General features: G+C 40.4%; 1 protein-coding gene across 9 annotated transcripts in view; it reads left to right on the forward strand.

Annotated features, from left to right (window-relative positions):
- LOC134356755 (inositol 1,4,5-trisphosphate receptor type 1) overlaps positions 1–15322 on the forward strand; it is a 552079-nt gene that overhangs the window by 315055 nt on the left and 221702 nt on the right. For all 9 annotated transcript variants that reach the window (XM_063067855.1, XM_063067853.1, XM_063067854.1 and 6 more), the window contains one exon: positions 9133–9323. In XM_063067855.1, coding sequence (XP_062923925.1) covers positions 9133–9323 — 191 coding nt within the window. The remainder of the gene's footprint in view (positions 1–9132; positions 9324–15322) is intronic.

Below are 15322 nucleotides of genomic sequence, written 5' to 3' on the forward strand. Positions count from 1 at the left end.
ATTCAATATTTGCCTTCAATAAGGGATTGAATAAATATTTGAGGAAGAAAATATGCACTAATATAGCAAAACCACAAGCAAGTGGACGTGACTGGATTGCAGAGACCAGAGGGGCTGATTGACCTCTCCTTTTCTGTACGATGCTTACGATACCATGAAATGCTCTGCGAAGGGATACTTAAAGTGGAGGTCTAGAATGATACTCTCCTTCTGATCTATTACACAGGAGGCCAATGATTGACTGTATCTCATTTAACATTTGCCTGGTGCATCACACGTACTGCATTCTCAGTCAGTTCCTCTGAGGAATGTGGAAGAGAACTGATTTGTTCAAATACACACTTGGACAAGAAGCCAAAAAGTAGGACTGTGGGGAGAATGCCTGCACGTTAGATATATTCCCTGATGTTAGCACATCTGGCCACTTGCAGTACCAATTGAAAGGACGGGGTAAAGTTTAAGCAACAATTTTCTCAGAATTTTGATCCAAGGGAACTAATACCTCTCATAGCCAACATAAAGTCAGCCCATGCTGGACTCCCGTTTGCATTGCTGAGATACTTTTGCACAGACGCACTGATTAAATACCAATCAAGTGGTTCCGTGAAGATAATTGGCATAGGTTCAAGAGCACTTTCATGTGAAAATATTAGGCAGTTCATTTATTCTGTAGTCTTTGAAGTCATGGTAATGTGTAGGCATGAGCTGAAGGATTTATTTGTAGGTGAGATCCAGTGGGAGGGCTGCACAAGAATTAAAGCTGGGAATTTGTGCCACATTCTTGGTAACTATGATCGTACTAGTCATCTGCCTCTATGTTTCAACTATTATTTAATGTAACCAGTCTTCATTTATGCACCTATCTAATGCGAAAACACTAATTTTGATAGGTCTAGAATAGGTGGGTGCTGCTGCCTGAAATTGTAAGGGATCTTGGTCACTATCAGATCATCACTTGAATAATGTCAATAGAAAAATTGCTAGTCACTAACTGGGTGGCTGAACTTTCCCGAAGTTGATTTCCTTGATGTTCAGTATTCTTCCACAGGGTGGTATAGAAAACTGAAGAACTCTGCACCCCTGGTGGAATAAACACTAGCACCCCCCACTATAATTGCTCACATGTCTTATTAACTTTGGTGTTTCTGTTTTTAAACTGTATTTCCAAATAATGTTCCTACTTGCTGGAAGGAAGGAAAAACCATAATATATAGGGACGGAATGAGGCCATTCAGTCCATCGAATCTGCTTTGCCATTCAATCATGGCTGATTTTTTTTCAAGCCATTATCTTGCCTCCTTCCCGTAATCATAATCCCCTTGCCAATAAAAAAAAAGTATTAAGTGTTACCTTAAATACACCCAATAACTTGGTTTCCACAGTCCTCTGTGGCAATGAATTCAACAGATTCACTGCTCTCTGGCCGAAGAGATTCCACATTTTAGAATATCCTTTTATTCTGAGGCTGTGCCCTCAAATCCAAGACTCTCCCACAAATGGAAGCATCCTTTTGGCTTCCACTCTATCCAAGCCTTTTAGTATCTGCTGGGTTTCAATGAACTCTCCCCTCAGACACCAAAAGAGTCACCACAAACCAGCTCTACAACCTTGAACTTCCAAAGCAATGCTGGCAGTTCAGCTTTCCAGAGAATTTCCCCTTAGGATTACCTTAAACATTGATTTTCCTGTTGGCTATAGATGGCAAATCCTCAATTGTACTCTGAATCTGCATTTCTGGAGTCCAGAGATGGATGCCCAATTCCTTGCAGTTTCCCAGTATTGTGTGGGCACTGGACCTGCTGCGGCTGTACCAGGTTAACCTCTCATCCTTTCAGTGTCCCCCTTTGGATGATTGAGGGAAATGGCTACCAACAGAGAGATGGAGATAATTTCAAATTATTAATTTTTTTTAAATTAACAGAATTAAGCAGATAACTTTAATTGTTTGTGTTTAGTTTTAAAATGTTAATAGTGTGATTCATTCTCAAGTTTTTGAATCTTTGTGATCATCTCGAGCATTTCAATTGCAGCTGATTTTAGCTGGGATAAGGCTTTGATGATAAAACATTTCAGTGTGCAGGGCTTGCTTTTCACAGCTGGGGAACCCAATTACTGTTTAATTTCACCAGAAATCCCCAGGGTTCAGCTGGGCCAGACACATAACTATTGTTGCTACAGCAACAGGTCAGAGGCTGGGTGGGTATCCTACCATGAGTGACTCCCCTTCTGATGGTTCAAAGCCCTTCCAGAATTAGCGAGGAATGAGTCAGGAGTGTGATGGATTATTCATTATTGGAGTCCATCTCCAGTGCCATTCAGGGCAAAGCTTGATTGGCAACCTATCCATGTCCATAATCATTCACTTTCTCCAACACCAGCGCACGGTGGCTGCGATGTATACCGCCTCTGAAATCCACAGTTGTGTTCATCTGGACTTCATGGGCAGCACCTCACAAACCTGTGACCTCCACCACAGATAAGTTCCGCTTAGAGCCCCACATCATCCTGACGTGGAAGTAGGTCACCAATCCTTCAGAGGCTTCGGGTTGAAAATGCCTCTCAACAGTGAGAATAACTTCACTGGTAGAGTGCAGAGGTTGAATAATGTGGTTCACCGCCACCTAGATGCTATTAAGGGTGTGTAATAATTGCTGGCTGTGCTAGTGATGCTCATACCCTGAGAAATGAATAAAAATTGAAAATCTGGCTTTCCCTGTGTTTTTTTTGTGATTGGGAGGTAACCTGAAGTTTATTCGGGAAGTAGAGAGGCACTGTAGTGTAGTGGTTAGCACAATGCTTTACAGTACAGGTGACCTAGGTTTAATTCCCACTACTGCCTGTAAGGAGTCTGTATGTTCTCCCCGTGACGGCATGAGTTTCCTCTCGGTGCTCCAGTTTCCTCCCATAGTCCAAAGGCGTACTGGTAAATAGTCCCGTGATTAGGCTCAGATTAAATTGAGAATTGCTGGGCTGCATAGCTCAATGAGTGGAAGGGTCTATCCTGCACTGTACCTTAATAAATAAATACACAAATTATTGGAGTAATGGAAAGAAACTATTTTCCTTGGGTAGGAAGATAATGAATGTGGGGCCCCAATATTAAGCAATGTTAAAGTTGGAGGAGACCATCCTAGAACAAAGACAGGAAGCACTTTCTAAGCATTAAAACAACAGATGCCATTTCATTGACTCTCTCCTCCACTTTGGAATGTCTGGACAGCGAAGATGCAAAGCTCAGGATGCTCTTTGACTACAGCTCAACATTGAGTACTATCATCCCCTCAAAACTAATCAAGAAGCCCCAAGGCCTGGGCCTCAGTGCCTCCTTGTGTATTTGGATTCTTGCTTTCCTCATTTGCAGACCCCAGTCAGTTCGGATAGGGAACGACATTTTTTCCCCAATCACAGTCAGCACAGGTGCACCACAAGGCTGTGTGCTTAACCCCTCGCCACTCTAGTCGCTTTATATTTATGACTGTGAGGCTATGTACAGCTCCAAAGCCATATTTAATTTTGCTGACAGCACCACTGTGTTTGGCCAAAGCAAAGGTGGTGACGAATTAGGCATATAGGAGGGCGATTGAAAATCTTGTCAAGTGGTGCCACAACAACAGCCTCTCACTCAACGTCAACAAAACCAAAAGAGTTGATTAATGACTGCAGGAGGTAGAACTTGAGGGTTCATGAGCCAGTACTCATTTAAGAATTGGGGGCAAAGAGGGGCATTAACTTTAAATTCCTTGGCATTGTTATATCAGAGGATCTGTCCTGGGACCAACGTGTGAATGCAATTTCAAAGAAAGCATGGCAGCACCGCTACTTTGTTAGAAGTTTGCACAAATTTGGCACATCATCTAAAACTTTGACAGACCTCTATAGGTGCACAGCAAAGGGTATCCTGAATGGTTACATCATGGCCTGGTATGGAAACACCAATACCCAAGAACGAAAAAGCCTACAGAAAATGGTGAATGCAGCCCAGTTCTTCACAGGAAAAGCACTCTTCACCTCTGAGCATATCTACAAAGAGCACTGCCACAATAAAGTAGCATCAGTGACCCCACAAACAAGGCCATGCTCTTTTCTTGCTGCTACCATCAGGAAGCAAATACAGGGGCCTTTGGACTCACACCATCAGGTACAGGAACAGTTATTACTCTTCAGCAAAGGGTTCCTGAATTAGCTCCTGGACATCTTCACTCACGGCAACACTGAACTGATCATTGAACACAACCTATGGACTTTACAACTCATGTTCTCAGTAATACTTAATACTACTATTATTTTATTTTTATATTTACGGTTTCTTTTTTGCATTGGTTGCTTGTCAGTCTTTATTTGTGTGCAATCTTTCATTGATTCTAAATACTTCTTTGTTCTACTGTGAATACCTACAAGAAAATGAATCTCACGGTAGTATTTGGTGACATAGACTTAATTTTACTTTGAACCTAGACTTAAATGAAAGTTTCTAGCACTCTTCCCTGTACCAGTCTACTGATTTACCACACCCTTTTAAGAATCCACAATGAGGAGCTGTTTGTTTGATTGAAATTACCTCTAACAACACTCAAAATGGCGTAGCCCTACCTAGGGCAATCAAGTGCACAGCTGGCTCTCCAAAAGCCATCTAAAGCATTTCTTCCCATCAGTTTCTACAATATGGCTGCTACACACTCTGTTTAGAAGAAATATTGCAATAATTAAGCATCTTCCAATTATGGGTTGTCTTATTTACAAGGGCAGCAGGTGCATGGGAATGCCACCATCTCCAATTTACTCTTCCAGTTGAATGCCATGTTGACAAATATATCAAATGCTTTAATCTTCCTTGAGTCATAATCCTGAAACTTTATCCCTAACATACACACATCACAAGGACTGCAGCAGTTCCAGGAACCAGCTGTTTAGGGGCAGTAACTAACAGGCTTGTTTCACTTCTGTCTCTGTACAAATAATAAGCTGAAACCCAATAAATACATCACTTCTACTGCTGGTGATGCGGTGCATTTGAAACAACCTCTTGCAAATGCTACGGGTTGCTCTTCAAGATTTTTTGTTTCTACACACATGCATACCCAAGAACTACAGGATATTATGCCTGCAAAATTTTGAAGTACCTATTGAATGGCACACTAATTCAAAATGCAAACCTTAATTCAAAACAACAAATGATTTAGCAATTAAAGTTCTAGAAATATTTCTCTCAACTTTCATATTGCTTCAGCAAGGTTTTATCGAAGTGCCATCTAGTCATTGGCAAAATTAATCTGTTTTCCTCTTTAGATTAAAGATCCTTTGAAGTTAGTTGAGTTTCTTGGTATACTGTTCTTTTTTCACTTCTCTCCTCCCCCGGCCCCCATTACATTCCAGACATTTTGCATCCTTGGCTGACCATCCAGTTATTTTCTACAATGGGACAAAAAACTGCTCAAAAGACAAGTTTCATGTTAAAATTTAATCTGCAACATAGTTCATGTATTAATATAGATTTATAGGGTGCAGAGGAGATGTAAAAGGATGTTGCCTGGATTGGGGAGCATGCCTTATGAGAATAGGTTGAGTGAACTTGGCCTTTTCTCCTTGGAGCTACGGAGGATGAGAGGTGAACTGACAGAGGTATAGAGAGATTATCAATGAGAAGTATTCATCATGTGGATAGTCAGAGGTTTTTTCCATGGCTGAAATGGCTAGCAAAAGAGGACATAGTTCAAAGTTGCTTGGAAGGAGGTACAGAGGAGGTGTCAGGGGTAAGTTTTTTACGCAGAGAGTGGTGAGTGTGTGGAATGGGCTGTTGGCGGCGGTGGAAGAGGCAGAAATGATGGGGTCTTTTAAGAGACTCCTGGATGGTTACATGGAGCTTAAAAAAATTGAGGGCTATGGGTAAGCCTAAGGTAGTTTTAAGGTAAGGACATGTTCGGCATAGCTTTGTGGGCCATAGGGCCTGTATTGTGCTGTATGTTTCTAACTAGTGTAATGAGCCAGCCTCTGTTGTTAGCAGAACAAAAAGTGGGAAATCATCAGTTCATTCATGGTTTATAGAAACTTATTGTTCAGGTCTGGCCTGTACTGACAAAGAGCTCTTGTAGGCCTTCCAGTCAGATAGGTTACAACCCTCACCAATGCTTGTAACCTGAGAACTGTATCTTCTTCTATATCAACTAATGTTTTTCTGGCCTCCTTGAATCATGATTTACCATTTATCATTCTGACTTTGTGGTCAACTCCAGCACTGAATGATTGAAAGAATAATAAGGTTTAATAGGTTAGGTTTAAGCCAATTCTTTCTTATTTTCTGGATGGTATAAAATGAGGCTATTTGGCCCACTGAGTTTATACCAGTTCTCAGAACAATCCCTTTACCTTACTAATTTTCTCTGTCAGCTGTCGTCTTTATATTCCCATCAATTCTACCACTAACTACACTGGACAAATATACTTAGCAATGTACCAAGTCGCACAACTTTGGATTCTTGGAGGATGCTAGATTTCCTTGGGAAAGCACCCTCACTCAGGAGGGAGAGTGTACAAGTCCGCAGCGATGACACGGATGCCTGGATTGAATCAGGCTAACTGAAGCTGGAAGGCAGCAGCTCTACTAACCGCTCCACAGCCTGTCAGCAGTTAATTGGAAATGCCTGTGTTGACACTTGGTGGCTATATCTTGATGTACAGAGCACCTTTTCCTGTTTGATGAGTGAGATGATTTCTCTCCTTCTGCAAGACAACTCAGCTTTGGTTGTTGACTGTCCTGTATAGGCAACTGAATGTAACGAATGAAAAGAGTGAACGTGGAGCTGATGGTGCCTATAAGCCTTATTCATTATAATAATTTGTGATTATCATTGCAAAATATAATTACTTAATCATCCTATAAATGATTTCAGCTCAGTGACCTGCCCCCATTACTGGAACATGCTGTCTTCTCATTACTGACATCAGAAAGGAGGTACAGGGCCCTGAAGAGAGACGCTTGATGTTTTAGGAACAGCTTCTTCACCTCCACCATCAGATTTCTAAATGGATAACAAACCAACATATGAATGCTACCTCACTATTTTGGCTCTCTTGTTACACTATTTCTTCTTGTAATTTATAGTATATTATTACACTCTTTCTGCTGCAAAACAACAAATATCACTGCATACGCCAGTCATAACAAATCTGATTCTGAGGATAATCTAATGCGGTTTGGAAGCTGCCAAAGGATGTTATTGAGCGACTGGAAAGACAGTATTTCCTCTGGGGGAATTCTGAAATGGGAATGGAACAAACGGGTAACTGATGGGTGTTATCAGGAAACATTGCTCCATACAGTGGTATGAACATCTTGATCACTCTCCACAAGGAGGGTATGAATTGCTGAGGCTAGCAGGAACACAAACAGGAAAATGACAACCAAAAATTCTTTACTCATTTTTAGCTGAGGCTTCATCCCACGATCCCAAAAATCAATCAAAACTAGTGTATAAAGGTATGGTTAAGAGCTGGAGACTGCATCCACTGAGTTTGAAGGTGGGGGGAGAGAGGTGGTTTTCTGGTCAAGCCTACATGTTGATTAAGATATTGGATTGCAGTTTCTGTTGTGTTAGTTCCTCTAAGTTATCTTTGAAACAGAATAACCATAAATCTGTTTTTCCAAGTTCAAAATAAATTTATTTTCTAAGTACATATTGTATATGTCACAAAATACTTCACTGCGATTCATTTTCATGCAGTCATTCACAGTAGAACAAAATTATTATAGAAACTATGGAAAACTACACAAAAAAGACTGACAAACACCAATGTGCAAAAGGCAAACTACAAATATTAAAAAATAATAATAATAATAAATAATAACACTGAGAACGTGATTTGTTGAGTCCTTGAAAGTGAATCCATAGGTTGTAGAATCAGTTCATTGTTGAGTTGTGTGAAGTTATCCACAGTGGTTTACAAACCTGATGGTTGAAGATGGTAACTGTTCTTAATGATGTGAGACCTAAGGGAGCAAGAGGAAGAGAGCTTTCCTAATCCCACTGTCACTGAGCAGGCCCACCACCACAATATGAAATGGAACCTGGTGGCTTTCAGTGAATGCACAATGCACAACTGGTCTGTTAAACTTGTCTCAGGAAATTAACTCCCATACTTGAATAGATTGGAATTTTGGAGGCAAAATACGGGGCATAGCAACTACATTGATTTCACAAGCAGTCAGGGACAAAATTCTTCAGTAGGTTCAATCAGGTTCTTTTGGGATCAGCCTTGCAACTGGCTTGAGGTTTTATAGTTCTTGATGTGAATCTCTCCAGTATATTATTAGATCGGCCATGTTATGATGAGAAGTGCACACACGCTGATACCCCCTGCCTACTTTGTATTACTTGCATGCATAATAATACTGCCACATCTACCTCACCTTCTGGGAGACATGAGACTGCAGACACTTACATCTGGAGCAAAAATAGTGAACTTCCAGAAGAACTCGGCATATCAGGCGGCATCTGTGGAGGCTTAGGGATGGTCAGTGTTTCAGGTTGAGAATGCATTAGGACTGAGTGTAGAGGGAAGATAGATTATTTTTTCCTTTATCTTGTGCTCTGATACAGTATCTCAACCTGGCACATTTAATGGGGCAGAATAATCCCTGGTGATTCACAGGTGATATATCGAACAACAAGAATCGATGATCAGATGACCAGAAGCTTGGTCAGAGCTTGGTTTTGAGAAGTGTCATCAAGAGGGGAAAGAAGTAGAAATGTGAAATGACTTGAAAGAAAATATTAGTGCATACTACCAACCTAAAATTTTGGAGAAATTCGGAGATGCTCAGCCATCCGCCATCATAATTGCAAATGGACAAAGAACCAAACCATGAACACCACCTCACTATTATTGCTGTCTTTGTGCTGTGGTACTGTACTGCTGCCAGCAAAGCAAAAAGTTTCATGACATATCTAAGTGATATTAAACCTGATTCTGATAGAGGGTCCCAAATTGAGGGGCATGGTTATCTGTGTTTTAGGGCTGGATGAGGTCAGAGAGTAGGGGTTGTGGGAACGCCAAGTGTTTTCGTTCCACTGGATTTTGTTGTGCAAAAAATCAATTTATTGTGTTAGGTTAGTGAGCCTGTCATATATGTTTCAGGAGGCGGGAGTGGACCTGGCACATTGAGTCGAGGTGAGATGAGTCTTGCTGAAGTACAGTGTCACTTGGATAAGGAAGGGGCATCTGACCTCGTTATAGACCTCATAATGAATGCGACCAGTGACCGCGTCTTCCATGAAAGTATATTACTTGCAATTGCTCTGTTGGAAGGAGGCAATACTACAATTCAGGTAAGTACATTGGTGAACTGTGTCTTTGTTATTCACCCAAAAGTCAATTGTACCATATGAACGTCAGACAACTGTCTTATTTATTTTTAGTTTTGCTTTCAAATAAGAAAATGAAAAATTGAATCAGAAGTAGGACACATTTCCCTTCCTACCTGCTATGCAACAAGTTCATAGCTCATTGTCTTCCTCAGCACCACTCTCTTGCACTAACCCCATATTCTTAAAGATCCATATGGAATGTACTTAGTGACTGAATCTCCATAGCACTGATGGGCAGAGAATTCCAAAGATTCCTCCATCCACAAAGAGATTTCTTGCTATCTCAGTCCTAAGTGATTAGCCCCTTACTTTGAGACTCGTCCCTGGTTATAGGCAGCTCAGCCTATCGACCCACTTAAGAATTCAAGAGATTGTCTATTGTTATTCAGAAAACTCTCAAGTAAAGGCCTCTCCTATTAGGACAATCTCCTCATTCTTCAACCTGCACGTTCAAGGGAATCAACTTGGTGAGCCTTGGGTTGCACACTCCTTCAGGTAAGAAGCTGAGATCTGAGCACAAATTTCAGATGCAGTCTGATCAAATCTATAACTATCTTTCCAAGCCCTTTAAATCCCTCTGTGAACTTGCTGCACCCTGGCTCTGAAACAGTTTCTTCTGTACTTCAAATAAAGGCTCATGGCTGTCCTTAGGTTTCCATCGCTCCATTGCCTACCCTAGGGTTTGAAATTATCTCCTCAAACCTTGCCCCTTCTTTCCCATGGGTGATCTAGAAAGCTCGAGCCAAGAGAGTGACTAACTGGCAGCTTTGTTTGATCTCACTACTGTGAAGTGTCTTGGATTTATTTTCCATATTAAAACTAATGTTTGAGCATTGGTTGTGTGGCGACACTTTGTAAGCTGCTCCCAGAAATCCTTAGGTCATGTTGGTTGTTAACGCAAATGGCGCATTTCACTATATATTTCGATATACATTTGATAAGATGAATCTGAATCTAAAATAAATTGTAATATTTTTAATGACACTTGCATAATTTCTAATTTTGTATTGGTATTTTGATATTTTACCTTTGAGTAACAGTAATTCTATTTTGAAATTCTCTTCTCCCTAATGAGTATACAGTTTGACTGTCTGTGGTTGAGTATTGTTGGAGCAAGGGTGGAGAGAACAGTTACTTTTTCACCAGAATGTGAAGTGTTGTGAGGGTAAAGTCCTGCGACTGTAAAGGAAACATTGACTAAATCATGTCTATAAAATCTATGAGAATAAGTTGCTGATGAAACCCAAGGGTATTGCAGAACTGTCTAGCTTACATGTGATATCTGTGACAAGCCCACAGATTTCTAGTAATGACCCTATTGGGTTTCTGTGTGGGATGAAAATTGTGGGAAGCTGGCCTTAGCTCCTTGCCAATAACCATTTTGCAATTTCAGTGGCAAATCCAGAATTCACTGCTGGGTTGTGGCGTGGTAGCGCAGCGGTATCATAACACTATCACAGCTCCAGCAGCCTGGGTTCGATTCCCGCTGCCATCTATAAGGAGTTTGTACATTCTCCCCATGACAGTGTGGGTTTACTCCTGGTGCTCTGGTTTCCTCCCACATTCCAAATGTGTATGGGTAAGTCGGTTAATTAGCCACATGGGTGTAATTGGGCAGTGCAAGCTTGTTGGGCCAAAAAGGGCTGATATTATGCTGAATCTCTAAATAAGAAATAAAGCTCGATTTCTTTGAACAATATTTTGTATTTCTCCCTAATTGTTCCCCTTTCTTCTCCCATGATCTACTGGTATTTCTTTCTCGGTTTCCTTCCCTCCCACTTCCCTGCGGTTGGGGGAGATGGACAGGTGCCGGGTTAACGGATCTGACACATGAAAAAGATATTGAGCAAAGCAGAAGAGCAAACAGCGACAATCAAAACTGCGTTACCTTCCTAGTTACCTGATACCAGGACTCTTTGTCCACAAGTGCATCAAGACTTTTTGAGTGCACTCAAAGGAGTTCTTAGCTTTGGCTTTTTGTGAGCAGCATTCTTTGAATGGGATCCATCCAAGCATGCAGTGATGGTGATTTTATAATTGATCCTGCGATTTTTTTCCCCTCCTGAAAATCTTTCTGGTTTCTGTGCTTTCCTCATTGATGAATCCTGCTGGCTCTCGACAACTTTACAGTCGAGAAGCAAAGGGGAATTGGGAACATTTGGCTCCATTTTAGTTGATGCAATTTTATTTCTAACTTTCTAAGCATTCTTCAAAATATGGTACTGACATTTTGTTTTAGGGAATGATCTTTGAAAGTTGATTACAATTTAGTCATTACTTTTGCACACAACTTTACATGAATAATTGCACAAAATCACATTTATGGTTTTTTCTTCTACATGATGGAGACAGCGCAAAGGTCGTTTGCTCTCCACCCAATGCTCAATGTTCTTCCCTATTCTCCATCAGTCTCCTTTCATTGTAAGAGTCCTTCTACTTATCTGACAGACGTAGGAGAAGACAAAATAGGCCTGAATCATGGGGTGGCTAGGAAGTCCCTGGAGGCTTAAGTCTTCCTACCTACCTACCCACCTACACTTTCCCTAAATGGCATGGCTGAGATTGGATTCATTGAGGAAATCATTGATAGAAGTTCTTTTTGCATCTCTCTGGAATGTACAGTGTTATTAAAAGCTTCATTTCCCCCTCTTTATCCAACCAATCTACCACTGGGTTGGTGAATAGGTGAACTTCTCCCTCTTTTCTAATATTGCTTTAGAGCATGCATGTCTTTTCTGTGTGATACCAGCAATTTAATCAGTCAGGAATTCCATATTAAGGCATTGGTGCCTGGGAAATGCCAATGCAGAGCTACAACCCACCAATATTCATTAAACTAAAGTCCATAGAGGATTCTTGTAGTTATCCCATAAGTTGTGGCAATGTTCAAGTGTGCTTCATCACAGTGTAATATATAGATGTAAAACTAAGTTTACCAAGTCTTATTAAACTGTGCCTTGGTCAATTCAGATGAAGTTGCATTTAAATAGAACAACGTTTTCAATCTTCATGCTGACAGACTACAAGCAAAACTATTTCCCACCTTCCCCACAACCCCAGAAAATTTAGAGTTGAGTTTGTAAAGGGCAATACACACAAAATGCTGGATGAACTCAGCAGATCAAACAGCGTCATTGGAAATGAATAAACAGTCATTGTTTTGGGCTGAGACCTTTCATCAGGACTGGAAAGGAAGGGGAAGGTACCAGAATAAAAAGGTGGGGGGAGCGGAAGGAGAATATGCTAAAAGTGATCAGTGAAGCCAAGTGGGTGGGAGCAGTAAGGGGCTAGAGATGAAAGAAATTTTAGAAAGGACCCTGGGAAGAAAAAAATGTGAAAGCTTGTCACAAATTCAGAAATTGACCATGAGAGATAGGAACAGAATTAGGCCATTTGGCTCATCGTGTCTGATTATCAAGACATTTAGGTGAGATTTAGCTCTCTAAGCAACTGTCAGAAGCTCAGGTAACTGAGACTTGGGCTTGCATTACATTTTGTAATTGGTAATTTGGATGAATTTTGTGTAGCAAAGAGTATGACATGAATATTTGCAATGCATCTCAATTTGTCGTTTGGATCTCAAGCAAGAATATCAGGATCAGTTATGGGCAACTTAGGGTAAATTGAGCACATTGTTTTTATACATATCCAAGTTGCTCAAAAAGCCCATGGTTGGACTTGTCAAGAATGGGAGGGAAGATTCTCTACTTTGATAGGGTAAGTATAACTTTGAGAACTTCAACACAATTCAGGATTGCTTTTCCTAGTATATACAACAATACGATGTAGCAGCAAATAGAAATCAAAAATAATCCATAAATGCTGAAAATCTGAAGTAGAAATGCTCAGTAATCAGTCAACATATGCGGAAAGAGAAAGTTAATGTTTCAGCTTTAGTCCTTCCAACAGAACCGGAAAAGTGGAGGTGTGAGGAGGCTAAGATTGACGGGGAATATCTATGGTGGGAGGTCAAACGGTAAGTGGGCATTTAGAGGGTAATTATGTTTCTTTGATTCTGCTATATGTTGCACAGACTGAATTTAATGGGGAGAGCAAAAAACAGCCAGTATCACAGATAGATAAGTTCCAGCAGGAATGGCCAGATCTGATGAACAAAATGAGTTGCCTAAAGCTTAATTTGAATTGGAGTCGGAAGACTGCTATATGCCCAGTTGGAAGATATAGCATTTTGGTTTAAACGTGTTTCCGGTATGCAAAGCCCATCTACGGTACTTGTAAAACCCTTCTCCCCACTCTTGAACCTTAGTTAAGATGTATAATTTTTTTCTAGTTGAGCTGTAGTGAATAATTGAGTTGCTGACATAATTGACTAAACCTAAAATCTCCACTAGCCTAGAGGTAATCGCGTAGGATAATCTCTCAGGATTAAGGATGATTGAAAGTTTTACATGCTCTCAGGTGGTTGATGCGGAATTTGCAGAGGTCACACTCAGCAGATGCATGGAAAGTGTTGTCTCCAAATTGTTCTGAAGTTATCGGGTATCATGATTTGAAAATGCTTTGTTGCCTAGCTAAAGTTGCATATCTCCCTATTAAACAGCATCATAAAGAATGCAGAGATTGAAGATGGGTCACTATCGCGTCTTGGGGGCAGCTACGAATGGTGAATAAATATCAGCCTTTGTTTAAATGCTTACAATGCATCCAAGGAATATTCTTGGTTAAATTGTGAAGCAATGGCATGTTGTTCCTGGTTCTCAATATCCTCTCCCCCCCCCCCCCCCGTAAACAAAATAGATGCTGCAAAATTAAATTGATAAGAAGTGGTGATTGCATCCATATTATGTTCCACATTTTTCTTAACCCTTGGAAAACTATATATACTAGTGCCACCTTTTAGTGAGCCAAGCATCTAAAGGAGAAAGACATTCTTTTGAGCACCAGCAAGATGTAGAATATCTTTTAAAATAGCTTTTTGTGTAACCAAATGTACTAGATATTTTATGGTACTCTTAAGTGGAGAGAACAATTACCAATTCCAATCTGGCTCACCCTGTTTGTTATCTGAAGTGTGCTGTTTTTGCTGCCCAGAGCTCCTGAAATATTTTGAATTGTGTGAATTGTAATTATAAAGAAAGCTTTCTTCATAAAAAAATTTCCGAAGTGTTTTGATCATATTTTGATACCTCCTCGCCGCATTAAGTTCCTCGCTTAACTGAATGTGGATTATTTAGTAGTCCTTTTAATATTGTTAGAAAATTTGGCGAGAAGAAAGGGACTATGCTCCCTGATAGCTACCCCTCCATTCTAAAACAGACATTGCAAATTTCTGCCACAGACATTGTAAAATGAAAATAAAACTGTTGATGCTAGAAGTCTGAAATAACTTAGAAACAGAAGATGCTGGAACCATTCACCTCAGGCAATATCTGTAGAAGGAGATGGTGTTTTGGGTCAGTAAACCTTTGTCAGAACTGGAAAAGAGTGAAAAGTAGTTTTAGAGAAGTAGTGAAGAATGAATGAGACAAAGGGAATGTCTGTGATTAGATGAGACCAGGGTTGTTGTGGGAGCAAGTTGTGATCAATCAGGGTAATTGGAAAGTGATAATACAAGTAAGCATGTAAAATGTAGCCTAATACAGGGCTTTGTCAATAGAGAGAGAGGAAAATGGAAGCATTATTGTAGACAAAATGGCCAGTTCTGATATAGACAGAGAAATCAGATTTCTCAAATTGGCAATCTGGTGCAACATACCCAAAAGAAAGATATGGATCATTCAGGGTTGCTTTGTGCCTTGTTATCACCATCCCAGGATGCCATGGAGAAGTTGCAGTTGGAGTAAGATAGGGAATTGATGTAGCAGCCACAGGAAACCTAGAATAATGGGGCAGTTGTCCATGGCTTAAGCAAATTAACCATCATAATGAATTTCATCTCCTGTGCTAATTGTTTTTGGGGGCTGAAATGTGAAAGTCTATCGTGTGATTTTTATTAAACT

This window comes from Mobula hypostoma, chromosome 15 (assembly GCF_963921235.1).
Source record: "Mobula hypostoma chromosome 15, sMobHyp1.1, whole genome shotgun sequence".
In the NCBI taxonomy this organism is placed as follows: Eukaryota; Metazoa; Chordata; class Chondrichthyes; order Myliobatiformes; family Myliobatidae; genus Mobula; species Mobula hypostoma.